General features: G+C 36.1%; 3 protein-coding genes and 1 long non-coding RNA gene across 9 annotated transcripts; all 4 read left to right on the forward strand.

The window, feature by feature from the left end:
* The first annotated feature begins 4 nt into the window (after nt 1-4).
* Nucleotides 5-6,881, forward strand: fam168b (family with sequence similarity 168 member B). Of its 4 annotated transcripts, none has more exons than XM_039685079.2 (7): nt 5-163; nt 1,364-1,452; nt 1,600-1,683; nt 3,116-3,258; nt 3,638-3,833; nt 3,911-4,064; nt 5,677-6,881. In XM_039685079.2, exons 2-6 carry the CDS (start codon nt 1,383-1,385, stop codon nt 4,018-4,020), a joined length of 603 nt encoding a protein of 200 aa, XP_039541013.2. In that variant the 5' UTR covers nt 5-163; nt 1,364-1,382; the 3' UTR covers nt 4,021-4,064; nt 5,677-6,881. The 4 variants fall into 4 exon arrangements, with proteins under 4 accessions (XP_039541013.2, XP_039541012.2, XP_039541015.2 ...); XM_039685078.2 differs by having other exon boundaries at nt 3,911-4,030; XM_039685081.2 differs by having other exon boundaries at nt 3,656-3,833; nt 3,911-4,030.
* An 818-nt stretch (nt 6,882-7,699) lies between these two features.
* On the forward strand, nt 7,700-9,639 carry LOC148969623 (uncharacterized). 2 transcript variants are annotated; one of them, XR_016149362.1, is made up of 3 exons: nt 7,700-7,791; nt 9,125-9,212; nt 9,499-9,639. It is a non-coding gene; the product is annotated as an uncharacterized LOC148969623 (long non-coding RNA). The 2 variants fall into 2 exon arrangements; XR_016149361.1 differs by lacking the exon at nt 7,700-7,791 and adding an exon at nt 8,569-8,953.
* A 1,206-nt stretch (nt 9,640-10,845) lies between these two features.
* cremb (cAMP responsive element modulator b) lies at nt 10,846-15,054 on the forward strand. 2 transcript variants are annotated; one of them, XM_039685163.2, is made up of 3 exons: nt 10,846-10,981; nt 14,111-14,261; nt 14,743-15,054. In XM_039685163.2, the coding sequence occupies exons 1-3, from the start codon at nt 10,951-10,953 to the stop codon at nt 14,885-14,887; spliced, it is 327 nt and encodes a 108-aa protein (XP_039541097.1). In that variant the 5' UTR covers nt 10,846-10,950; the 3' UTR covers nt 14,888-15,054. The 2 variants fall into 2 exon arrangements, with proteins under 2 accessions (XP_039541097.1, XP_088981967.1); XM_089125841.1 differs by lacking the exon at nt 10,846-10,981 and adding an exon at nt 11,033-11,648.
* A 998-nt stretch (nt 15,055-16,052) lies between these two features.
* cpne3 (copine 3) lies at nt 16,053-27,824 on the forward strand. The gene is made up of 17 exons (XM_039684702.2): nt 16,053-16,273; nt 17,662-17,816; nt 17,893-18,072; nt 18,157-18,231; nt 18,514-18,585; nt 18,665-18,745; nt 20,012-20,101; nt 22,110-22,208; nt 22,285-22,371; nt 22,475-22,534; nt 23,722-23,855; nt 23,941-23,995; nt 24,078-24,129; nt 24,225-24,358; nt 24,438-24,674; nt 26,934-27,048; nt 27,689-27,824. The coding sequence occupies exons 2-16, from the start codon at nt 17,667-17,669 to the stop codon at nt 27,042-27,044; spliced, it is 1,617 nt and encodes a 538-aa protein (XP_039540636.2). The 5' UTR covers nt 16,053-16,273; nt 17,662-17,666; the 3' UTR covers nt 27,045-27,048; nt 27,689-27,824.
* Nucleotides 27,825-27,838: the final 14 nt, after the last annotated feature.

Consider the following 27,838-nt stretch of genomic DNA (forward strand, 5'->3'; position numbering starts at 1 on the left):
ACATCTTTCCGCTTTGTACCAGATGCGGAAGTGACGCACGGTGCGGCCAGGGCTCGCTGCTGTGCGTAGCGTTCGCTCCGACGTAGAGCGCGAGACAGACAACATCATCAGACGCGAGCGAAATACTGGATTAATTCGCAAGCTACAAAAACAACCAGCGACCGTACGTACCCACAGTCACTATCCGATTAATATGCATAGCTTTAGCTGCCCACTTGTGCGAGATTTAGTTTTGGGAAAATAAGCGGATGGATTGAGGAGTGGGGCATGTAACGTTAACGTTAGTGAATTGGGATAAAGTGGGGATGCGAGATGCTGCTGTTGGCCTGTAACACCGAGCCGCTGCGCTGCGTCCTGCGTGCACAATGTCACGTCTATTATTATGATGTGTTTGCGCATAAAAGCACGGTCGTCATATGCAGTGATGCTAAAAGCTAGCCTTTTATCCTTGCATGTAAAATATTAATTGGCCGACCGGTAGAGTCAGTTTACAATCGGGACTTCAGGCTAAATTGAAAACCACACTTGTGTTTCAGAGGAGGCACGAATACGATGCGTTATGCACATTTGCTTTGAATCTGTTTTTTAACCCCCTCTGCAATTACACGTCGGTGAATGTTTTAAATCTCATATCTCGGATGAATTCGACGTTGCATGTGACATTGGCACGCGATTTAACACGTTCCTTTTCATAATCTCGACAATTTCTTGATAGGCCATTGAGTAACACATGATCTTATCTTTTAACATGTTAATAAACTCATGCAATCCATTCAAAATCTGTGAAAATATGTGTGGCTTTGTGTTTCCAGACATCAATTTGATTGACAGGTCTAGAGAGGATGGCTTGTGGTGTATAGAGGAACTGAATTCATTAAAATACCTGTTTCACATGATAAAACTGAACCTTGGCAAAGCTTTTTTTTCTTTGTTCTTACCAATACTGATATGTATTATATTGTATCCAATAGCCAGTATGGATAACTATTTTAATAATTTCTTAAACATCCACGTATGAGACACATCATGGCCATATTCCAGGATGACAATGTGAAGATTCATCAGGCTCAAATTGCATTTTCACACATGAATTGGCTCTGAGTCCAGACCTTAAATTCAGGGAAAGTCTTTGGGATTTGCTGGAGGAGAGCGCTGGACTCTTGCATTGTCAATTCAAGATCTTGACCAAAAAATGTATGCACCTCTTGATTGAAATAACATCACAACATTTATTTCAATCAATAGGTGCATACATTTTGTGGCCTGTAATTTTTCAAAAGAAAAGTGAACCACAATACAACTGTCAAGTAATAGGTCATTGTTTGGTTGAATGTAATTTTTTCTACTTCCTTCCTCTTTAAAGGTGCAGAACGATAAACACCATGAACCCTGTTTATAACCCTGCGTCAACAGGGGTTCCTTATGCCAACCCTAAAGGAATAGGATACCCAGGTAACCAGAGATGAGCTCTGTCTCACTTGCATGCAATCGATAGGAAACGTTTGCAGTTTTCGCACTATATACAATTAAGTTCCAGCACATTGTCTTTGTTGTTATTGTGTATTGCTGTGATTTTTATTCATTTATTTATTTCTCCAGCGGGATTTCCTGTGGGTTATGCAGCGGCAGCTCCAGCGTACTCCCCCAGCATGTACCCTGGTGCTACTCCAGCCTTTCCTACAGGTAAGAGAAGTCCAAACTCGTTCAACTAGGGCTGTCAAACGATTAATCGCATCCAAAATAAAAGTTTGTGTTTACATAATATATGTGGGTGCACTGTGTATAATTATTTTGTATATATGTATAAATGCACACACATGCATGTATATTTAAGAACAAAATATTATTTATATATAAAATATTTATATTTATATATAATAAAAATTATATATACATCTATACAGTATATACATGAAAATATTTCTTAAATATATACAAGCATGTGTGTGTATTTATATATATATAAAATAATTATACACAATGCACCCATATATATTATGTAAACACAAACTTTTATTTTGGATGCGATTAATCGTGCCCTGCATTCAACTTTACAGTGTTTTTGAGCCAAAACACAGCTGTTAATAATGCAATGAGTTATAACAGGGCTCTCCTTTGCTCAGCCAAGAAATATTTCCATAGGTTTTGATTTTTGCTGTTTTAAGAAGCTAGAAAGTAGAGTTCTTGGAGTTTGTTTTTAATTATTTTTCTTTAGCGTTTTGTGTTATTATATATCTCAACAGTACAGCATAAAGACAGTCAACTTGAAATGACATGCACTGCCCATTTTGCTTTCATAATATTTAGTGATGCACCAAAATTATTCTTTTTTTTTCCATCTAAGTTTTCATTTAGAGAAGTTGAAAATCAAATGTTTTTAATAATCAATTTACTAATCAAATGTATTTAATAATAAATAGTCAAATAAAAACTGTTGTAACAGTTTTATATCAACTTTCTAATTATAGGCCTATGAATATGTTTCTACTCCAGTTTATTGTTGAAATATAAATATTTAAATGGTGGCTGTAAAAAAAATCTTGCTTTCATGACATTTATTCAAACATATATTAAATAATAAAGGCAATAGGTGATGTAATAAATAATATAATGAATATGTAATATAGTGCAGTCAAAACAACATTTCATTTGAATTTTCTTTTTTAAATTGACAGAATCAGGCTTGGACTTTTTCATTTTAAAAGTAACAAAGCATATTGCCATCATTGGATGGTAGGTATGCTATAAATAATGTTAAGTTTTGTTCACTCATCATCTGAAAACAGCATATACTAAAAGATCCCAGTTCATCAAAATGAAGATTGATTAAAATCGACAGATCGTTATTGTCAATCTAGCTCTAGCTGATCCACATTGGGTTCACGAAATAGACTCTGAAACAGTCAACACACACCATCGGAGAAGCGCTAAATCATGACACACATGCTGATTTTTGGACCGGATGAATATTTTTGTTTGCCAGAATTTTGGTGCATCACTACTACAAAATTGGGTGGTACTTCATTGTATCCATCTACTTTTATTCATAGGGTCATGTGTGATGCTCACTTTTTCTATTTTCTTTACCTCTTTAAATGCATTGTCATCCTTACAGGTTATGCTCCCGGGACCCCTTTCAAAATGTCCTGCTCCCCAACAACAGGTGCTGTACCCCCCTATTCCTCATCACCCAACCCCTACTCTGCTGCCGTCTACCCTGTGAGAAGTCCCTACCCCCAGCAGAACCCCTACGCACAGGTAAGGCGATGTAACCATGAAATAAAAATTTACAATTCTTATTTTTATGGAATTTTTCAGTATTTTTAAAGAATGATTTATCAGTATTTAAAAAGAAAAATTCTAAATAACTTCCCCTCCCTCTTGCAACGATTTCTCTGATGACGTGTTTACCGGTACGAGGGGGGGACAACCTGTCACTCACATGACATCACAGTAATAGCAAATGACAACCATCCAATCAACCCCCAAAGGACAAAATCAAGTCCCATCCTAATTTTTTTACTTGTTTGACAAGTCGTTTTACTCAGATTTATTGGTCAATAGGAAAAAAAATGGTATCGCAAATGTTGTTTCATGCTGAGTAATGTCAACCCTGGCCTGTATTTTAAGATGTTAGATGTTCTTTCCACAGCAGCAAGGCACTTACTACACACAGCCCCTTTACGCAGCGCCGCCGCATGTCATTCATCATACAACGGTGGTCCAGCCCAACGGCATGCCGGCGGCCATGTATGCCCCTCAAATTCCCCCACCCCGTCCTAATGGAGTCGCCATGGGAATGGTTGGAGGCACCACCATGGCGATGTCAGCTGGTGAGTCTCATGGAAATAATCAATGGAAATTCATCTAATTGAACAAAAAAGGGTGAACATATTTTTTTCCTTCGCAGGGACGTTATTAACCACTCACTCTCCAACTCCGGTCGCGCCCCACCCCTCAATGCCCACGTACCGCCAGCCCGCCACTCCTACCTACAGTTACGTGCCGCCGCAGTGGTGAACACGACACTGTGAGTGCAAATCCCACGTTTACCAACTCTTAAGGTGCGCTCACATGTGTGTTCGAATTGGGTTGACTGACAGACAGCTGCTTAGTTTAAAAGTGATTCCTGTGTGAGCTTTTCTTCATACATTACTACTAGGGCTGGGTAATAAATATCGATTTCTCGATATTAATCGATTCTCATTTTTACGAACCGATATCGATTCTTAAATCTCAAGAATCGATTAGTCATCCTGTTTCATTTGAATGAATGGAAACATTGTCTCGCGGCTGCGCGCATCCAAAAAATCGCAATAATCTTTGTCCTTTGTTACTATTGATATGAAACAAAGTTTCAATTTTCAAATCACGTCCATTTTCTTTAGAAATTCAAAAACATAAATAACGTTTTGGCGCTGTGGAGTGAGATCGCTCTGGCGCAGCTCAAGAGAAGCAGCACCGCTGATCTCTCTTCCGGGTTAATAATACCAGTTACAGCGTGAAATAAACATGAATGAGCATCTGAAAGTGTGTTAAAAGTTAGAGTACAACTTATCGAAATCTGTATCATGTCACATTGATTCACTCAATCAGCGTTTCAACCGTGGAAAGACGTCATATTTACCTCAGAAAACCCACATAAACTCGTTAGTCAGCTAAAAAAAATAACTCTATAGGAGCATTTTGCTAAATATACACTATATTACATGTTCATTATAATCTTAATGTTCTTCAATATTGAATGCATATTTGAATAAATCTGGCAAATTTTTATGACAGCCACCATTTAAATGTTTGTATTTCATATAATCTTCCTATTATAAAAATAAATAAAAGTGTAATTTAAGTGTTTCTATAGCTACAAAACACCTTCATATTAGGCTAATGAAGCCTAAAGGCTACAACTAGACTCCCATAGTTTACAGCATTAGTTAAGAGATTTGATTTCCTTGAGAAAATTTGCCATTTGTTGTAACTGATATCCAAAATAATCAATATTGAATCGGAATCGAAATCGAATCGAATTGCAAGCTTGTGAATCAAAATCTAATCGAATTGTGAAATTTGTGTCAATACCCAGCCCTAATTACTACACTATTTAAAATAGATACATTTTGCCTGTAAAATTTGCTAATGTGATCACACCTTTTTTGAGTTTATCAGGAGTTCTCGACTCTGTCCCTCGAGATCCATTTTCCTCCAGAGTTTACTTCTGACCTTCATTAAACTCACCTTTCTACAACTTTCTAGTAATCCTGAAGACTTTGATTGGCTTATTCAGGTTTGTTTGGCCTCGTTTACACCTGGTATTGAGATGTTTTTTACAATCGCATCACAAGTAGATTAGGGAGACAGTCAGTCATTCGACCACGTGTTTACGACCACGGGCGAATGCGTTTTTGACTACCTCTGGAAGTGTTTGAAAGTGGACAAGCTCAAAGTGTTTTAGACCCTGTTTACACCTGTATTTAGCACAGTCCACTTGTGATCCGATCAACCGAAACGCATCTTAATACCAGGTGTTAACAGGGACTTTGATTAGGGTTGGAGATAAACTGCACAGGAAAAATGGATCTCGAGGGCCAGAGTTGAGAATCCCTGGTGTATACACTTAACAAAATGACATGATGATGTTGTCCCTATTTGAAATAATTGTCTTTTTGTCATCTTTAGGTCAAAAGATGGTAGTTATGCATTCTCACTGTCCAGTATTTTACAATTGGAGCTGACACTACAAGTGCTATCAGAAAGTTGCTCTTCCTTCCAAACATAATGTGAATCCGACTCCAGTTGGAAGATGAAAGGAAAGAGTATCTTCCCAGTTCGGCTCTGTTACAACTTCCCATCTTTCACTCATTCTACGACATATCTCACGGCCGAAGAACAGACTCTTCATGCTGAATTGTGTTGTGTGAACTGTCTTGCAGTTTTTAGCTAACTCTTTAATTGGTGAAACTGGAAAGGGAGTTGGAATTAGTTTTAATTGGAATACCTATTGAATGCATGTATATATTTAAAAAAAAAAAAAGGCAAAAAGAGACATAAAGTAATAATTCCATCAGCAATGGCTCATTCTACCACATATGACAGATGCAAAACCATCAGCAGTTATCTCAAGCAAAAATCCAAAGGGATTGGGAGAAAAACAACTGTACATTAAATGCAATGTCTTAATTGTTATTTCATACAAGATATTAATAACGTTAGCATTTAAAATAACTTTTTTTTTGTTTGTTATTTTTCCTGGTTTTAATTTGGGTATTTGTAACTGCAGGCATGGTTCGTCTTCTCTGGGTGACGGTGTGTTTGTTACTGCTTTGCCCCGCTTGAAGACGAACCCTTAGGGTTTGTGCCTCCGCTTCATATGCCTGTTTTTAGTTGATAAGTTTTATCACTCTACACGCTCTCGCTGCAGTTAATTGTTGCACTAATTGCCTGTGTGTGTACATAAATTGGTTGATTGAGCTGTATTGGTGCTGAGAGCATGCATACTCATTTGTGTACCTCTGGCTTGGTTTTCTTAACTTTTAAAATTTGACCGAAAAAAATTACATTGGAATCGCACTGAGTTTGCGAAATTTTAAGTGGTAAATTGTTTATGTGCTTAATTCAAGAAAAAAAAAAGCTCAATTAAGTTGATTTGATAACACTACTGGTGGTTACCTTTGAGGAGAGGTGAATTTGAATTTAGTTATTATTGACCCAAATCTCTACATTGCTTGTTTCCTCAAGATTACACAGTATGTAACTGAATTTCATTGTCTTTTTACTTTAAACATTGCCTATGTCACTTCGGTTAAAGAATGTTTTGTAATGTTTAATGTGTTTTTGTTTTGTATTTTCAAAAAAGACCAACAAATAAATACAATAATAAATTACGAGTTTTCTACTTTTACTTTTGATGTGTTCGATAATTAAGGTTCTTATAAAGAACCCCTATCAAATGCCCTTTTTGAAGGACAATTCATCAAATCTGTCTAAAATGTTGTGAATTTAAAAAAAATAATTGTCTAGTAGTCAAACATGATTGGAGAGAACATGGACCGATTCGAGAACGTGATTTATTCCAACTTCAATCACTGGATATCGCCATTAGTCCATCCATCAATTAACTCTATTCGTATAATAGAAAACATTCAAGACAATGGTTTATTCTGTTTTGGACTTACTTGATTAAATTTCTAAAAAATTGTAGTGCAGGTAACGTTAATATAGTTTTACTGCGCGCGACTCAACTTTTAAACATTTTGAGCTCGCGCTTGACCGAACAAAGCAAACCGCTCGCGTCGCCTCACCGTGGACTCGACGACGGATTTGTGTATACAAACTACTTTCTCATAAAAAAGAAGGTAAGAAATTATTTTAAACTAACGTTACAATATTAGAAGACATTCGACGAATACGTTAGCTTTTCTGTCCCGTGACCCATTTTAAAACATTTAAAGTAACGTTACATCACAAATTTGTTGTGAGAGGAATAACGTTACGTTATCTTCTAACACAACATTTACTGCGAAACATAAGTTAGCCAGTTTAAACATTCAGTTCAATTCATCGATACTCCTCACAACTTATAATATTTATTTATAAATTACATCCTAATTTAGGCTGAATCTCTGTTCAAACCACTATGGTTAACATTATGTTTTGTATATTGTTCTATTATTATTATTTGTTTATTAATTGATCTGAGAAATGTGCTCTTTTTATCTCTTTAGTGTAAAGCAGTAGGCTATGGATGCAGCTGATGGAAGTAAAAAAATCACTCCGTCTGCAGAAGATGCTCAGGTAAAGTTAACTGAATTCTAACAGTTACCGTTACAACCAAAGAAGGTAACAAGTCACTTCCCGTTGCTACAACTTAAAAGTCACCGTCTGCCATAACTTAAGGGATTTTAGTTTAAATTAAAGGGTAATTTTGTGTCCAAAATTTAGGGTTTGTCCTAGATGACGCACTATGCACTTATACAACGTATGCTGTGTACTCAATATGTAATGTTAGTGTATGTTACAAGGTTGTGTCATTCAACATTGGAGTCTTTCTTCAGCAGCGTTGTTGGTTCCAGAAGTAACGTTAACGTTAAGCTGTATTTTGCCATTCTTTTTCCCCTCATAAGGATTTGTAAAAAGTCTTAGTTAAAGAGTTATAAGCCATGAACCAAGTCAGCTATGGGGTGAATCATAACATTAGAAACTTTGATTTGAAGCAAAAACAAAACTAGCAGATCATCTGGGGACTTTTTGCCTTCTTTTTATGAGTACTCTGATTTCAGACATACTTGTCACATACTGTTTTTTCGCCGTTTTCGGATTGCAGCCCAAGTCTATTCAGTATGTACATTTTAGGCAGACCCATAGACCACAATGCAACACGATTGAGACGTCACAGTAGATATTATTTTGACATACATTCAACTGTGTGGTAATACTCTACCTTAAGCTGACTTTTTAGTTTTACACATTTATAGTGTCACTCTAGTCTAGGGCATTCCATTTATTGTAAACACATTGCAAGGGTTACGCCAGTAGAGGGCGCTCGTGCAATTTGAACAATAATGTACATCCGAGTGAACGAGTTGGAGGGAAGTTAGCACGGAAGGGCTTAATAAATGGACATAAATGCAGTGTAAACACTACTCGCACTACTACAATACTACAAAACTGCTCAGAATAGTGCACAAGTACTCGAATTTGGGATGCACCACCTACCACCTCTGGTCACAGGGGTTCCCTTTAAAAGTCAACTGATTATTTTTAATTGTGCACAGTCTCCTCTGAACAGCTTCACTGTTATGTAGTGTCTCTGAGTGACTGAGTAAGACTGTGGGTTCAGACGTTTGTGACTGTGATCTGGTCGCGCATGTAGGTGGCAGGTGGAAAAAAGCGTAGGAATGACCTTTTCTGATTTGGAAAATCATATGTGTGTGTGATCTAAACCTCACAGATTACTGTAAGTATTCATCACAAGATCACCATAAGGTCCTTCTTGTAGCCTATATGTAATATACATATATGTCAAGTAGAATTCAGGGATTCAGAAAAGTTTTTAAGGAATAGTTAATAAAAAAAAAAGTATTCTGATGATTTACGTTTTAATAATCAAAACCCTATTTCTACTCAGGCATCATCAGTAATTTTTAAAGATGAAAACCCTGACGGGGATCTCCCAGACTCTTCCACCAGTACAGATCTGAGTGATGGTCTAAAAGGTGAAGATGACGCTGAGGCATCCTCAAGAAATCTTTTCAGCAACACCAATGCAGGCCCTTTCAGTGAGGCCTTTCAAAAGCATTTCCCATGCACAGTGGCCCCAAAACCTATTTAGACACTTTTGGACACACTCTTTAGTTTCACTTTAATGTTTAACAACCAGAAAGTTTTCAAATGCTTTTTGCAATTTTAAATCTGTTTTATTATTTAAAACTCAGCAAACCTAAGTATGTGAATGCACAGCCTTGTCCTCATGTGACTTTTCTTTGTTTTATTATTCTGAAGTGTCAATCAACCAGAGCGGCAGTGTCCAATTGATCCCCTGTCATCAGAGATATGAAACCTTCACTTCATGGCCTAGGTCTCCCATAATGCAGTATGCTGTCCACTCCAGCAATGGCACCTACCTTGTGTCTGAAAAAAAGGGCCAAGGTAATGATGTTGTCATTTATTTCATTCATTTGGATTATACTCATTTTGTTATAATACCATATAGACAAAACTAAGTATTATGGAAGTGAATGGCACCTTAGATTTTGAAGTCCAAAAGAGCGCAACCATCCGTCCATCATAAAAGTAATTCATACAGCGCCAATCGATTAATAAAGGGTCAGACGCACTCGGGCCAGAGGTCACTCTTGTGCCCGAACTGGACTCACATACGGCCGTTACCAGAAGCCAGTGATTATAGTTTATAAAGTTCTAAATATGGATATTTTTCGCTTTTCTTCAGAAGGCCTTCCTTAACCTCCTGGAGCCTTATAGATTATTTTTATGATGCTTTTTGGAGCTTCAAATTCTCAGGGTCTTTTCACTGCCATTATAAAACTTGGGTAATTCTTATAAGAACATAGTGAGAATGATACCTTTTTTTTTTACCATTAATATTATTTTTGTTTGCCTTTGACATTGGCATTATTTCCATTACAATTAAGTAACGAGAATAGTTTTGCAAAAAAAAATCTTAGTTTTCCTAAAAAATAGGTTTAATTATTTTTTTATATACAGTTTAGAAGTTTGGAGTTAATAATATTTTTTAATGTTTTAGAAAGAAGCCTCTTGCTTCTTAAGAAAGATTATCTTGAAATAAAATATTGTTGTTTATTTCTGTGACGGCAAAGCTAATATTTAAGCAGCCATTCCTCCAGTCTTCAGTGTCACATGATCCTTCAAAAATCATTCTATGCTGATTTTTTTTTTTTTTTTTTTTTTGTAACAGTGTAAAAGTCTTCTGTGTTGCCTTTGATCAATTTAATGTGTCATCTTTATGCCCCAACAATTTGTATGGTATTTTATTTATTTCTTTTTTATTTTTGGGTGAAATGATCAGTATGTTCCTGACAGGTTTCATGCAATTCACAGCCTTACAAAGACCTTTTGTGCATAAATTCATGTCAGCACTGCTTGCTTGAAATGAAAAGCAGGCTTTCCAAAACAATTTCACATTTCTGTTAAAACCATAATAGAAAACACAATCTAGAGACAGTCTTATACATAAAAAAACTGCCTTTGCTTCTATACTCTGCTTCGGTCCGCTTCACTGTCTGATGTGTGACGACAGACGGGGGTGGGGGAAGGAAGGGCTGGCTCTGCTAGCCACTGCGTTACTGACATCAGGAGGCCAATGATGTCATAGTGATGTCAATGGCCCTGACAGTGACTGCACACTTAGCTTGTGGTTTGGGCATTATTGCATGCTGACAGCTGAGAGAGACAGACTTGCTTTCAGCTCACTATATGGCTGTAACTGGAGATGAGACAGAATCAGGTACGTTGGCTGTTTCTTGTGGTAATTTTGCTCTTTTCACCGCGTTTAACAATACATTTAAAGATTGCATTTAAAATACCTCCGTTTATTTTATCCTCGTTTTTATCCTCTGGATTTGGTTGTGTAATTTTAAATTTGATTTGACAGTGTTCAAAAAATATGAACAGACAATCAATATTTCAAATGCTCAAACAAAACTTTGAAGTTTTGATAGAGACACACACAGAGATGGTACTAAGAAAATGATGTAGGATTTTCTTGGGTATCGAATCTGTTTTCTTATTATATTCTTCGTATGAGTCATCTCTACAGCATGCAACAGGCTAAAAATTAAATTTTCAAATAAGTGATTTTACTGCTCCCTGTTGAGTCCCTCTGTTACCCTTACTTGTTTCTTTCAGCACCACTGTTGCTCTCTCTCTCTCTCTCTCTCTGAAACGCATGAATGTGCTGCCCACTCACAGTGCAGCTGACGTCATCTTGTTTCCTGGAATTGAACACCAGCAGGGAAATGTAAATGCTGAACAGAAAATAAGATGTACATTGACGTCAGTTCAGAGTCATGCTGTGAATACAAGCAGCTCCTTTTTTGCGAGAGCAAGACTTCTAAATTAATCATCTTTTAGACTGTGCCACAGTCTCCAAGGAGACGACAAGAAGCAGAGACGTAAAGATGTGTTGTTTATTTTGCTTTTTAATTGTTCATTGTTCAATTCAAATGTATTTGTTCAGCGCTTTTCACAATACATATTGTTTCAAAGCTGCTTTAAAAGTGCATTTCAGAAATGTACACCGCTTTGTAAATTTATTTAATTGGTTTCAATGAAGAGAGATCAAAAAGTAAGAACTTTCTGTCATGCAAGTCTCCCATGTGACCTGCTGCTTGGTGTGATATGTGACTGTGACCACATAGTTTTGCGGCTTTTAGTGGAAATTGATTCACTCTGCTTTCAAAAGAGCATGATGGGTGCATGTTGCAATATGCACCACAGATATGTAGGAGACTTTACTGGTGTGAAATCCAGTTTATAACCTCACCATGAGTAGATCTGTTTACAGTCTAACACTGTGACATACTCAGCGGCAACACAATGTGTTTGCTGATCTCTAGTGGGTATTAATTCAATGCCTGTGGACCTTTGATTCTGTTGATCCTCAGACCTGTTTAGTAGCATGGTGATATTCATGGACTCATGCTATCAGGCTCTATTGTAGAAATTCTCAATATGAATACAACCTACTAAATCTGACTTCTTCACCACGGACAATTTAAACAACTTTCATTTGTTAATAATAATAATAACTGAAGATAATTCCCTGAATACTTACAATCCAATCCAATACTTCCCTGAAGGATGGTGACGGCATCTTTAGCATCTATACACTCCGTCCTTCTCAGGTGTCTGACACAGGATCATTTAATGCTAAGAGTATTACAGCCTCACCCTGAGGTCGGCTCTATAATCTTTTAGAATATACTTGCCATGACTCCCAAGTTGCTCTTTGCAGGAATGAAGTTTAATTCACAGTCAGATCACTGTGATTGTCACAACAACCAAGTGAGTCTCCTGGACCTGAATAGAAAGATACATGTACATTTAAATCATACATTTGAGTAAAAATCAATGTCACTCAAGTCTTCTTCACTGTGATTTGTGACAGTAATTGGTTTGTAATGATCTAAAATAATCATATGACTGATAGTTTTACTATGTTAAGCACTTTTTGGGTAAGTATATATGGTCTTTAACCTGAGCATCCATCTGTCTGCATTTCTCTGTACATTTATTGTTGAAAATACCCATTACATAAAATATTTCTAACACAACTCCATGTCAGTATAATCTATATAAATGATAATAAGATATATAAATTATATCTATTTATGCTTAAAGTTATGCATGTAAGAATATGGAGATGTGTTTGCATTCATTCTTTCTATTTTAAATTTGAGACAAGTACCATGACAAATATATTCAATTTCAAATTAACCACTGATTGTTTTATCATGGAGATTAGCAATTGCAACTCTCTCAACCACAATGACATCTAAATGTCACCACTGGTATGCTAGTAGAGTTTGTCTTGATAATATCCACCCTCTAGCTGTCATAGGGATAAAGTCATTAATCTCTGCTCGACCTAATTGACATGTTTGTTGCAAACCATCAGGGGTCCCACTCATCCTGGTAAACCTTGAATTTTATAATTTTTTTTAAGAGGAAACTTACCTAGAATAAATGTCCTGGAAATGAATTAGTTGTTTTTGTTGAAAGTTTAACTTTGCTAAAGTTTCTTTTCAGATTTATTTATTTTTGTATTGCATACACAGTGCTTTTGTATAAAAACAATAACTCACTCATTATCTTGGTTATAAAGTGGGCACAAAAAAGCTTTAGAACACTTCTTTTTGTGAAATATTTTGTTTGAAATCTTGAATTAAAATGGTTTACAAATGTTTCATATTTTGCCTAATATGCTTATGTGTTCATAGCGTGCCATTAGTGTCCAAATGAAGAGTTCAGATGCAAAAGCCTCTAAATGCCATTTGAAATTTTCTTCTTTAATGATGATTTTTATCAAACTTGTATATTTAAGTTCAATAATTTCACTTAAATAACAATTAATAGGTAATTATCATTGCCATTTAAGTGAAATTATTGAACTTAAATATACAAGTTTGATACAAATCATCATTAAAGAAGAAAATTTTAAATGGCATTTAGAGGCTTTTGCATCTGAACTCTTCAAATACACTCTGAGACCTCTGTATATAACCAGAATAGCAGTAATGCCCAGCACAGCCATAACAATAACCACAACAATGTACTGTTATTGCTTAAATAAACAATAAAGGTGACCTGGGACCAATGTGAGAGAGAGATTTGGGTCATATGTTGTAAATAGTTGTATTCATTTGTAAAGAAAACATACAGTTTATTGATTATTATAAATATGAAAATGAAATATCATTTTTGTGCCTAATAAAAATATTAGCAGGGTCATAAACTCACTTGCCAGCAAATAAAAATATTCTTGTTTGTGCCAACATGTCAAGTAAATGTTTTCTAATAAAAATCTTTGAAAAGACCTGTTCCTCTATAAACGGATGTGTGTGTGTTTTTACAGCCACTCCTGGAGGTATGTCTGCATATCAGGTTTCCTCTCCGGTGTCTGGTCTTTCCCAGGTGAATGACAGCTCATCCGGGTCTCTTCCCAGCCCTCAGCAGCTGGCTGAGGACGTGTCACGCAAGAGGGAACACCGGCTGATGAAAAACAGGTAATGCCCAGGCATCCTTCCCCATTCCAGGAGAACCACCACTGTTTTCTGAGCATGAAATCATTATATCAGCCTATTCTTTTTGCATGATTTTACAAGCAGCTTTTCTGTCTTGGTGTGTTGCTTGGTCTTTCCATCAGCTCTTTCTGCATCTGAGGCCTCACAAGTTCTTCTGTTGCATCCATTGGCCTGCTTTCAGCTTTCATGCTTGTTTCAGCTTGGGTTTGAAAGTGATGTCTCGGTGTGTGGAGCATGTGCTAAAGGCCTTTGTTGTGCATTTAATGGAATCATTTGCGCTGCCCATGCACATCTTGTATACCAGTACTCACAACTCCAGCTTTCCTGGTTTGGACTTAATTTGCGTTTCCATGCTTGCCATGATGATATTCTGCATTTCTGACTTGCATGAAGTGGGACCTGTAAACAAAATGTAAGATTTACAGGATTCATGCTCACAGAGCCTCTCTGTTGTTGCTTCCAGGGAAGCTGCCCGGGAATGCCGGCGGAAGAAGAAAGAATATGTCAAATGTCTCGAGAACCGAGTTGCCGTGCTTGAAAAACAAAACAAGATGCTCATTGAAGAACTCAAGGCTCTTAAAGACCTATACTGTCACAAAACCGAATAACAGTCCATTGCAAGCCGAACACTAAAGACTATGTCGTTTACAGAGCTGCAACAAATTGGCAAACGAGCTTTTCACACAGTGTCTAGACACCGCTCGTAATATTCGATAAGATGACAGCTGCATGGTTGTGTTGTCCCGCGTGCGAAAGATGGTGACGTGTGCATGTGTTTGCTGGAGGCCCGAGGCGGCTCCAGAGACAGTCAATGTGGTGTGTTGCCCGTGTTGCTTGTGCTTTTTGCAGGAGGGCGGCCAAAGAGTACAGGCGCAGGCAGAAGGAATATGTGCGGAGCTTAGAGTCACGCATCGCCATGATGGAGAACCAGAATCAGAAAATGACGGAAGAGCTGGACAGTCTAAAGGAATTATACTCTGGGAAGTCTCATTCATCTTAGTGGCATACTACTGCTGCTATCTGTTTGTTTTCGGTTCCTGTTTTACTGTATAATATTGTTGTCATATGTGTGTTTTCTATCTTTTGTGAAAATTGAACAGCAGACCAGCACTGCCTATGCTCATTAGGCTTTTTAAAAAAATTATATTGATATTGTAAATTATATATTTCAAATGTTTCAAATCTACTTTAAGATAATTTTTTTTTATTCATAAATACTCCAGTTCCAAAATGATTATAGCTAGTGTATACTTGCTGTAATAAATGTAATAAAAAGAGATATGTTGCTTAGATAAACTGATGAGTTTTTGTGTTTATTGCTGATTATGGCATTTTAATAAAGTTCAGTCACTTTTAAAAACAACGTAACTAAATAAATCAAATACTTAAAACGATTAAAGATTGTTTGTAACAAGTAGAGTAGATCAGCACAGGTTTATCTGTTTTTCTGTCCGAAATATATATGGTACTTAGTTTTTGTTTAAATGATTTATCCCTGTAACAATTTCTTCCCCCAATACTGAATTACTTTGCTTGCTTTCAAGATATTTCTGGAATGATGTCAAATTAGTTGTTACCGCCTGAAATCACATAACCTACCTACTGCTCACGGTCTAATTTGAATTGAAGAAGTAAGACTAATTACTACTGCAAAACATTGCTGAATCCAAACCCACTACTTTTACTTTGTGGAGACACTCCTACTGACGAGCTGTCACAGGCCTAAGGTCACAGTCGGTTCCTACTCTACCGCGCATGCGCAGTATTGCCAGCAGGGCGGATCAACGGTCCCAGTCCCACTCCCTCAAGTACGGATCAAAACAGTCCAACTACGGCTTGCATTTAGGGTCTGGGGACTCGGTTGTTCTTCTAAACATTTATAACAGCCAGCCTCACATCGTCGAGGAGGTTGAGACACAAGGAAAGAGAAACCAGACTAAACCAAAAACTATTAACTCTGTAACGTTACACAGTCAGACACCAACAACCCCGAGGTAAGTTGAGCTATTCAGGCTATTTTCATGGCTCAAAATCGAGATCCTCTTGGTACAGTATTGTAGTGAGCGCAATTATTTCCGTAGCAACATGAGTATTGCATAATGTAAGAAGAGACGTCATTGTAAACATAAATGTGTCTCTAGCTGATCCATATCTAGCTAACGTTATACCGTATGTAGCAAAATCAAAACTGCTTTAGTTTAACGTTACATTAGTTTAATAGATGAGGAACGTTAGCGCAGTAACGTTAACCTTTTTTATTATTATCTGCCACCTTTTTTTATTCATGCTCTAATTTTATTCTAGTTTTAGTTATTTTAGATCAATTATGTATTTTTACATGAAGATAATCAAACTTTAGTTCATTTAGTAGCGTAGTCGACATCACTTCATGAAAATCAGCAAATAGCTGAAATAAAATATGTTTCTTGTTTTTAATATTTTATTTTAATATTTAATTTCAAGTAACAATGCCTAAAGCTATTTGTGAGAAGTACGTTAAGTTACTTTGGAGTTCATTTTGGCTAGTACATACCATGGTATAATGTTACCTACTTAGTGTTAGAAAACATGGTATATTGCGATCTGGTACCCTACTTTAGTTTACTGTAAGGATAAATACATTTTATCACTTAATGAGCATCTATTAAAAGTCGTGAACATCAATGATCTGTGATGAGATCTGACATGAGATGACTGATTGCTCAAATTTTCCATTCAAGAGCCTCCATTGCTCCTCACACACCTCCTCTCATGCTTAAAGAGATAGTTTCTATATCTATAACACTTTATATTATAGATATATTGTGATATTTGGTTACCACAATAAGTTGGGTTATGTCATGTGTGACTTGTAATGTTAGAGTGCAAATGAGATGTTATGACCTCAATCAAAGTATGCTAGCAGAGAGAATGCAAACTACCACTATCAGTTCAAATTAAACATCTATTTGCAACTAAACAACAACAGCAACACTGAATGCATCCTTTATTGATTCTAAACTATATTCACATTGTCATTATTTTGCTACATAACCAGTTGGATTATAAAAGAATGTGTTCTGACAAGTCAGATTCATTCAAACAAACACGTGGCCTCAGCATGGGAAACTAAAACTGCACTTATACTCAAGCCAGAGTTTCAGACTCATTATCCAACCCCTGTACATGTCTAGGTGCTAAAAACTAGCCTCAAAACATTAAGGAGGCTTAAATGATGTTTGACCTTATACATATTGCTTTTTGGCCTATTTATGTAGTGGTTATAGAGGCAACATCGTGTTATAGAGCACAAAGGGAAATACAGAAACCACTGGAATGTTCCTAATTTGACTTTTTGCCAGTTTTGTGGCTTAAACATCCTTTTTATCACACATGCTTTCAGTTCCCATGGCACATTCATCAAGTCCTATGGCAACTCAGTGTGTGTCCAAGGTGGAGCTGACGGTCTCCTGTGACAACCTGCTGGATATGGATGTGGGGTCCAAATCCGACCCGCTGTGTGTCCTGCTCAATGCATCTGGAAACCAGTGGTTTGAAGTCAGTCGACTTGTTGTGCAAATTGTTCAAATGTCTATATTTAATGAATATTTAAAAATAGTTTTTGTTTCCGTAGGTCGCTAGAACTGAGAGGATTAACAACTGCCTGAACCCAAAATTTGCCAAGAAGTTTGTCGTTGATTACTACTTTGAGATCGTTCAGAAACTCAAATTTGCAGTTTATGATATTGATAATAAAACCATCGATTTAAGTGATGACGACTTCCTGGGCGAGTTTGAGTGCTCGTTGGGTCAGGTAAGACATCCAAGCATTCATGTTTTAATTATTTTTTAACATTGTCTAATGTGTTTTTCCCCCTTTTTTTCAATTTTTGTACAGATTGTTTCCAGTTGCAAGCTGACGAGACCTTTGGTGCTGAAGAACAAAAAACCTGCTGGAAAGGGAACAATTACGGTGACTGTTCTTGATATTTAACATCATATTCACAAGGACTAGTTTTTCAGGATTCTTTGATAAATAGAAAGTTCAAAAGAAATCAAGCTTAGCATTAAACTAAGAACAGAACCATACCGCCAGTCCAAACTGTATGTCACTTTTCACTTTTGATGAATTTAATGCTTCCTTATGAACAAAAGTATTAATTAAAAAAAAAATGCTGACCTTTTGAATGGTACTTTATGGATTTGTCCATATGATCACCATCGTGTTGTAACAGCAAATATTTGATCACTTTAGATCAGTGCAGAGGAAATCAAGGACAACAGAGTTGTGAATTTTGAGGTGGAGGCCAGAAAATTAGACAAAAAGGTAAGACGTGAGTTTGTAAATTCTCTTTACTTTTAAATGATAAAATGATTTCGATGTCTAAATGTGGGATTTGTTGCAGGATTTCCTTGGAAAATCAGACCCGTACCTGGAATTTTACAGGCAGACGGAAACAGGCTGGCAGCTTGCTCACAGAACTGAGGTGCATTGTGTGTTTGTATGTAGATGTACACAAAATAATCGGTCAGGATAACTATCCTATGTGTGCAGTGCAGGCTGATAGTCATGTTTGTTACTTATTTTTCCTGGTGAAAGTGTCTTGCCTCAGGCTATAATGCAAATCGATTTTTCAAATTTGCAAATTCATCTATGGTAGCTTAATATTATAATATTGACGACATGGCTATTATCTACCAACAAACATTTAATTGAATTAGCATATCCATTAGGTAAAACAGTAACCAATAGGTTAACGTTACTATAAAGACGCTGGCTTGTAGACGTGAGCTACGCAATCTTTTGACGTTTGAAAAAAAATAAAGCCCCTGACACTATATTCATAAGACATGCTGAAATATATGCCAATGTACCTGGGATGAAGACATTTCACACACAACACTGGAGTCCGCCCAAGATGTGTGAACTCCTTCCTTCTGCAGAGTTCAGGGGTATCGCTTGTCAACAAATGCACGCGTGTATTCCCTAGTAGTGTAACCATGACAGATTTTACAACAGTAGTAGAAGACAATATTGTTTTCCAACTGTAAGGGGACCCCAAGAGCAAAATTTCAAAAATAACATAATGCTGCTTTAATAAATCAGTTTGAGATGCATTATTTTTGCTAAATTACATTGATCTAAGGACTAATTAAAATGTTTCTCCGATATTTTGGTTTATTTCCAGATTCTTACGTACTAGGGCACGCACGCACATGCACACTCTTAAAAACGGTGCTTTAAATCTCTTGACAAACTAAAAAATGTAAATAAAAATTGCATGTATTTGAAATGAAATGTATAGATTGCACTGAATGTCAGCTTGCTTATTTTTTTCCAAGATAAGGATTTAAGTCAATGCAACAAAACCACGGGTCGAAAGCTGTCGTCACAACCACACAACTTTGTGATGCTGCTTGCGAATGTACATTGGAACTATGGTTTCTGGAAACACTGACTCGTTTCAACGTTGCTTGCGACTCGTTGACTCGTTTCAACGTTGGCTAATGATGTTTTGAGGAAACACACCCCAGAGCATTACTGACAGACTGGGAAAAGAGGTGCTGCAACAATGTCAAATATGTGAAAAAGAATGAGGTTTTGAACATTCAAGCATGAAAACCTATTCTAGTAGACCACAAAATAAAATCAACACTTTGAAAGAGGCATAATAGGCCCCCTTCAGTTCAAAGTCCTTGAATGGTTGTTGTTAATGTTTATTGCGAGTGTTTATGGTTCTCTTTCATACCAGGTGGTGAAGTATAACTTGAATCCTTGCTGGAGGCCTTTTAAAGTCCCTCTACGGTCTCTTTGTGCCGGGGACATGGAGAAACCAATCAAGGTAGAGTCTGCGTTTATTGGTAAATATTTTTTAATGTCAAAAAGGCTCCCTGTTGCTAACACTAGTGTCATATGAAATGCTGGCCTCTTAGATGAATATTCTGTAATTGTTCTGGCTTAATTGCACAGGCTGTACAACTCTGGCTTTGCTTTGGCTTGTCAGACAGAGGTTTTTTTTGGTGGCTTACAATCAGTGTTTTTGATTTTTCTTGCAAAAGCGTCTTAATGGGAAACTCACTGTCAGGATACAAGAAGGTATTTTTCATCAGAATGTCTGATTCATAAATGTGTGTGTCTCTGAATAGCTGCTAGTGTGTCTTTCATAGATCAGTAGAAGGGAGCTATCCTGTCAAACTGTTGTTTCCTGAATGAGGTCATTTCATGTGGGAACTCTTTATCTACTAGTGGAAAAAATGGCATTTGTATCGGAAAATTTGAAACAAAATTTGACTTACATTTTCATTTGAAAGGTTTATGCTGAACTTAAAGAAACACAACCAATTAACATTTATGCTATGGAATAAAAAAGGTAATTGCGACTTTTAAAAAAAGTCAAAATTGTGAGATATGAAGCCGCAATTATGTTTTTTCTCACAATTTTAAGTTTGAAAAACTTCAGAATTCAGAATTACCTTTTTTAGTTTTTTATTCCCTGGTGAAAACAAGCGTCCATAATACCCAAATGGTTCAAATAAGATAAAATAAGAATAAAAGGTGAATTAATAGGACTGAAGTGAAGCGAAGGCCAAATATCGCAACCCATACTCGGAATTTGTCCTCTGTGTTTAACCTGTCCATGTTAGTGCACACACATTGAGTATTGAACAAATACACACACACTGCAAACCATGGACACAGTATTTAGAATCAAACCCGCAACCTTCGATTAACAAGTCTGACTCTCTAACTATCAGGCCACAGCAGTAAAATAACGGACAGAAAGTGGAGGGTCAAAGACAATTTTTCTGGATATGTTTAAGTCATTGAAAAAAGTACATGAACAGGAAAAGCATTTTAGTATAATTTCGGTCAAATTAATTTATTTATTATAACTCATTCAAATGAAATGGTGATGAATGGTATATGTGAATTTGCTGATAGAAAAGCAAAATTAATTAAATAGAATCTATAAATATATGGAACATATGAAATAATATTATTAAAATAATACTAATAGTTTGAAAAAATAAATAGTGTATAATTGTATTTATTTAAATGTTATATTTGACTAATAAACGTTAAACAGTTACTGTAAATTGAAATTCATATGATATAACTGCATTCACAATACTGTTAATTACTGTATAGCAAGTCATGTACAAATTACGCAATTTCCTCAGAAAGACTCGCTGTTCTACAAAAGGATTTAGAGAAAAATGCTGCTTTTTCTAATCTTATGTAGACAACAGTGGAGATGGCCGTCTATAACATCTTTCATACATTTATTCACTTAGGCCCTGTTTACACCTGGGATTAGTGTTGGTCGATCAGATCACAAGTGGACGAGGGGGCGATATCGACTTCAAACCAAATTTGGGTCTTCGGCTGACAAAGTTTAAATCCTGTCTGGCTATTGCGTTACCCACAATGTTTACCCGTCAGGTCAGTAGGCGGAGAGTAGGTGGTATTTTGTGTCGGTTTGAACGCATTTGACCACATGATCGTTTTCCCTTCGTAAGCAATCTGACTTTTCGCTCAAAACGTTTTAAACCCCATCTACACCCATATTCAGCGTCGTCTACTTGTGATCCGATTGCCCAGAACACATCTTAATACCAGATTTAAGCAGGGTCATCGAGCTAACCTGTTTGGTGTGCTGTTTTGCTGGTGTCTAACTAGTTTTTGAAAATGAAGAGAAGTGAGCGACCCATAGATCTGTGCTCATCTATGGTTCTTCATTTAGTGGGCTTTTTTGCATGACCTCTCTCAATTCAATTCAATTCCCTTCTCTTTTATTCTCCAATATCATTCACCTAAAATCATGCTGTATTTTTCAACCCCCTTTTTAGGTTGAATGTTACGATTATGACAACGATGGATCTCATGATTTGATAGGGATTTTTGAGACCAATATGAAGCGTCTTCAAGGGGCCACCCGCACAGCTCCGGTGGGTCATCCTGAACACACTTTTGATTTCCGTACCCGATGAATGTGTGAAGGTTTCTGAACTTTGTCTCCCGCAGGCCGAGTTTGACTGTATAAACAGTAAGAAGAAACAGAAGAAGAAGAATTATAAGAACTCTGGAGTTGTGAGTGTGAAAGTTTGTCAGGTATGGTGACATTTCAAGCATACTCGTCTGATTTCATTTTAAACATTTCGTACACGACATTATACTGCAGAACGCTTCTGGACATGTTTGTTTGATGTCTCAGATTACCAAGGAATACACCTTTCTAGATTACATCATGGGAGGCTGCCAGATAAATTTCATTGTAAGTTCTACATCAGTTCTACAGAAAGTATAACTTTAGCTATTAACATCTGTATGTTGCTTTATATTTTCATATAAATATGAGAAATGTATTTTCCAATTAAAATGTTGGAACAATATAAATGTGTTATTTATTATGAAAACAACATTAATAATAATAATAATTCATTACATTTATATAGTGCTTTTCTCGACACTCAAAGCGCTTTACATAGAGAGGAGAGGGGAATCTCCTCAACCACCATCAGTCTAAATTACCAATAACCACCAATAATACTAAATTACTCAAATAAAAGACATTTGACATTTTTTATATTTTATTTAGTATTGTTTATCATATATATATATATATATATAAAGACAAACTTTTGCATAGAATTATATTTGTTTGTATTATGTCTCTATGAATTATATTCCGTCATGTTGAGCTATATTATAAAATTATTATATATATATATATATATATATATATATATATGATAAAAACTGTATAAATGATAAAAACAGTAATACTACTAAATGACTAAAATAAAATATATTTGACAGTTTTTTATATTTTTATTTTATTTCATATTTATAAAAAGGCATTAAGGCAAACATTTGCATAGAATTATATTTGTTTGTATTAGGTCTCTATGAATTATATTCCTTCATGTTGAGCTATATTATTAAAACAATTATTAAAAAAAAGAAAAAAATACAGGATATATGATTAAAAACTGTATAAATTATAAAAACAGTAATACTACTAAATGACTAAAATAAAATATATTTGACATTTTATATTTTTATTTTATTTATCATATATATATATATATATATATATATATATATATATATATATATATATATATATATATAAATGCATACAATTATAGTTGCATGAATTATGTCTCTATGAATTATATTCCTTTATGTTGGAGCTACATATTATAAATATGATTTTCTTTTAATTATATATATATATATATATATATATGATAACTCTATACATTATAAAAACAGTAATAATACTAAATTTAAATATAAATACTTCTTTATTTGTTATTTATTGTATTTTTGATGTACAAAAAGACAGGATTTTTTGCGAAGACTTATATTTGTATGTACTATATCTTGATGAATTCTATTCCTTGATGTTGAGCGAGGTTACTCGTGTCATACCCATGTGGTCCACATCTCCTCCAGGTGGGCATTGACTTCACAGGGTCAAATGGTGACCCCAGGTTTCCTGATTCCTTACATCACATCAGTCCTCAAGGTGTGAATGAATATCTCTCAGCCATCTGGTCAGTTGGCCTGGTGGTTCAGGACTATGACAGGTACAAGGCTGTCAGTTAAATATTTTAATTCACCCTACATTAAAATCAACAACATATGCCTCATGCTTTTTTTCATATCCTATAGTGACAAAATGTTTCCTGCTTTTGGATTTGGCGCCCAAATTCCTCCTACATGGCAGGTAAATGAAAGTACTGTACATCTGCTGTTATTACTGTGACAAACTCCCAGAAGCCTCAGTTTAGTATTGTTTTTTTCCCCAGGTGTCGCACGAGTTTCCTCTCAACTTCAATCCTGCAAATCCATTCTGTGCAGGTATGTTACAGTAACAAAATCAGTTTTCAACCCTCTGGAGGACCAAGAAAGCGATTGACATAACAAGAAATGGCGTGTGTGATCTGTTCCCGTAGGTGTGGAGGGAGTGGTGGAGGCCTACAGGATGTGCCTACCTCAGGTCAAACTTTACGGCCCTACGAACTTCTCTCCGATTATTAACCACGTGGCTCGTTTCGCACAGCAGGCTTTACAGCAGAAGACGGCGTCGGTGAGCTTCAAGCCAAACTCAAACGTGTGATCCGCTGGTTCTTTGATGCCTCTCTGACTCCGCCCCCTGTCCGTTTCAGCAATACTACGTCCTGCTGATCATCACGGATGGAGTGATCACAGACATGGATCAGACGCGCACGGCCATAGTCGCCGCCTCACGCTTGCCCATGTCGATCATCATCGTGGGCGTAGGCAAAGCCGACTTCACAGACATGGAGATTCTGGACGGAGATGACGGACGCCTGAAGTCGATCACGGGAGAAGCGGCTGTGCGTGACATCGTGCAGTTTGTGCCCTTCAGGAATTTCCAGAACGTGAGTGGAAAACTGGTTTGAGGAGATTTGTGCACAAACTATTTTGCGCTAGCTTTGCTTTGTTTCGCTTTTTTTCTTTTGGGGTCAAACTCAAGCAGCTTTTGGTGTTTTCTTAGGGATTCTTTTTCAGATCTACACTACCGTTCAAAGGTTTCGGGTCAGTAAAATGCTCTTATGCAAGCCGGCATTTATTTGATAAAAATTCAGTAGAACAGTGTTATTATGAAATTTATTGCAATATAAAATAACTGTTTTCTATTTGATTATATATATATATATATATATATATATATTTTTTTTTTTTTTTTTTTTTTATTGCAGAACTTATACAAAAATACCAACACAGGGAAGTAAGGCAAGGTGTACAAACAAACAAACAATAGTACCTAACAGAAAATAAGCATCCTGGGTATGCATACATCAAATTATGTAATACATAAAAAAAAAAAGATCTATTTGATTATATTTTAAAGTGTAATTGATTCCTGTGATGCAAAGCTGAATTTCAGCATCATCACTTCAGTCTTCAGTGTCACATGATCCTTCAGAAATCATTCTAATATGATGATTTGATGCTCAAGAAACATTTCTTAATTAGCTTTTCTGAAACAGTTGTGTTTTTGTAACAAATGTTTTTTCGTTACTTTTGATAAATTTGATGCATCCGTGCTGAATAAAAGTGTTTTTTATTTATTTATTTTTTATAAATCTTACTGGCTTCAAACTTTTTTTTTTATTTTGAACGGTAGTGTACATTATTATGTTTTTGGCTGCATAGGATTTTTAACATTGTTGAAAATGAACTAATTGGAGTATTATTTCATCTTTAGCAGTGATACTCCAATAATGTTTATATGTTCATTTTTGTGATCTAAACATATAAAAATATAAACGTGATATGCTTATTTCCAACATTTTTTATTTATTTAATTTTTTTGCTTATTCATGGTGGTCATCGCAAGGAATATATCAATTCAGGTTCTAGATCAATTCAGCAATAATGGGTTTTTAATGATTCATGTTTGGGGAAAAAATTCAATTCAGTTGCCAAGTGATTCGATAATTTTCTATAAAGTTAATAAATATGAAATAGTTCTTGCAAAAGGTATATATTTTAGAAGTTGCACATTTAAAAACAGCAGAAACAAACAAAAGATGTAACATCTCATTTATCAATTTATTTTTATAAAATATGTGTCTAAGATGAACTAGCTAAAGTGTTGCGCTGTGTGTCTTTGATTCATTTGGCTTATAAAAATCATTCGTTCAGGAATTAGACTGCATTCATTGGCGATCAGTTCAAAATCGGTGGATAATGTCGAAGAACATTAATGGAACCAACCGTCTTTCATAATTCTTTATAGCAGTAGACACTGAGCAGAGCAGAACTCAAGACAAAGTAGTGTTTTAGTCCCTTAAAGGAATAGTTCACTTTTAAGAAAACTTTTGCTGATAATTTACTCACCCCCATGTCATCCAAGATGTCCATGTCTTTCTTCAGTCGTAAAGAAATTAAGGTTTTTGATGAAAACATTCCAGGATTTTTCTCCATATAATGGACTTTAATGGGAACCAAACGGTTCAAGGGCCAAAAGACACTTTCAGTACAAACTGCAAACTGTTTAAAGGACTTTAAACGATTCCAGACGATGAATAAGGGTCTTATCAAGTGAAACGATCACTCATTTAAAAACAAACAAAAAAGTTTAAGTGACTCGTTCGTGACTCTCCTGTTCGAACTCGTTTATCAAAATAAACAAATCTTTTTTCATGTCATTTGGTTCATTCAACGAACGAAATGAACGAATTGACTCCAGAAAAGATTTGTTCATTTTGATGAACGAGTTCGAACAGGAGAGTCACAAACGAGCATCACAGAACAGCGCAAGGCGACCATTTGAGCTTATAAAACAAACTTTTTTTTTTTTTAAATGAGCGATCGTTTCGCTTGGTAAGACCCTTATTCATCGTCTTGAATCGTTTAAAGCCCTTTGAACAGTTTGCACTGAAACTGTCTTTTGGACCTTGAACCGTTTGGTTCCCATTGAAGTGCATTATATGGAGAAAAATCCTGTAATGTTTTCATCAAAAACCTTAATTTCTTTGCGACTGAAGAAAGAATGACATGGACATCTTGGATGACATGGGGTTGAGTAAATTATCAGCAAAAGTTTTATAAAGTGAACTACTCCTTTAATACCTATAGCATGTAATGGCTTGTAGCGTCTCACCTGTACCTTTGTGTCCATTTCATTTCAGGCCTCAAGGGAAATGCTTGCCCAATCTGTACTTGCAGAATTACCACAACAAGTCACATCCTACTTCAGCTATATAAACCTGCCGCCTCCACACGAGCCAATAAACTCATAGACATGTAGGGCTCTCTTCTTTATCTGCACCTGACCTCTGCCATGCACCTCTCTGTGTGAATGTTTTTAATGCACACCAGCACTCCTCAAAGCATTCGGCTGTCAGACAGGATGTTGTATTTTCTCAAACTCATCTGTGTTATTGAAAGTAGCCATCATTGTTGCAGGATTAGTGGTCACGGATGCCATATTTGTCCTGAAACGGCATCACAAAGGACGGACGTTGAAAGATAGTGAAATGCAAGGCATGGGGGGTTTCTAAAGCATGATGAATTTATGTCGTATTACAAATGTGGAAGTATTAGTTTCTATAGACACAGCTCACGTCTGTCTGTTTGGCTGCCCTTACTTTGTTAGCTAAACTATACTTTGGTTTTGGACCTATTGGATTAATACTATTGCACATTCATTGGTTTAATACTATTACTTTGAGTTAGGGAGTAATCCCTAACCAGTGTTATTATTGGTAAAAAGTGAAGCAATATCCATTAGCATGACAAACAGGTTCATTTCATCATGACATGACTGCTGCATAAGGTTATTTATGTTGTCTGGCCTTTCTTGTTACCATCTCAAACCATACTCTGCTGCTCATAAAAGGAAAATACCATGACTAATGTTTCTCTCCCCTCTCTCTCTCTGTAGTCTCCCAGAGAGGAGCTCGCTAAGTGTGTTCTGGCTGAGGTTCCTGGTCAGATCGTCACCTTTTTTAACATGATGAAGATTCTACCTCCGAACTCAAACACCCAAGTGGATGCTCCAAATTAGCCGACACACTGAAGGTCATGTTGCCAA

The sequence above is a fragment of the Pimephales promelas genome, chromosome 22, assembly GCF_988280905.1.
Source record: "Pimephales promelas chromosome 22, fPimPro1.hap1.1, whole genome shotgun sequence".
In the NCBI taxonomy this organism is placed as follows: domain Eukaryota; kingdom Metazoa; phylum Chordata; class Actinopteri; order Cypriniformes; family Leuciscidae; genus Pimephales; species Pimephales promelas.

Bases quoted from the DNA above. Each gene is read 5' to 3' on its own strand.
- cpne3 (XM_039684702.2), top strand. From the start codon at position 17,667: ATGGCACATTCATCAAGTCCTATGGCAACTCAGTGTGTGTCCAAGGTG. The intron at 17,817-17,892 runs GTCAGTCGACTT...TTGTTTCCGTAG, and splicing joins CTGGAAACCAGTGGTTTGAA to GTCGCTAGAACTGAGAGGAT. The intron at 18,586-18,664 runs GTAAGACGTGAG...GATTTGTTGCAG, and splicing joins CCAGAAAATTAGACAAAAAG to GATTTCCTTGGAAAATCAGA.
- cremb (XM_039685163.2), top strand. From the start codon at position 10,951: ATGGCTGTAACTGGAGATGAGACAGAATCAG. The intron at 10,982-14,110 runs GTACGTTGGCTG...GTGTTTTTACAG, and splicing joins TGGAGATGAGACAGAATCAG to CCACTCCTGGAGGTATGTCT. The intron at 14,262-14,742 runs GTAATGCCCAGG...TGTTGCTTCCAG, and splicing joins CACCGGCTGATGAAAAACAG to GGAAGCTGCCCGGGAATGCC.
- fam168b (XM_039685079.2), top strand. From the start codon at position 1,383: ATGAACCCTGTTTATAACCCTGCGTCAACAGGGGTTCCTTATGCCAAC. The intron at 1,453-1,599 runs GTAACCAGAGAT...TTATTTCTCCAG, and splicing joins TAAAGGAATAGGATACCCAG to CGGGATTTCCTGTGGGTTAT. The intron at 3,834-3,910 runs GTGAGTCTCATG...TTTCCTTCGCAG, and splicing joins CACCATGGCGATGTCAGCTG to GGACGTTATTAACCACTCAC.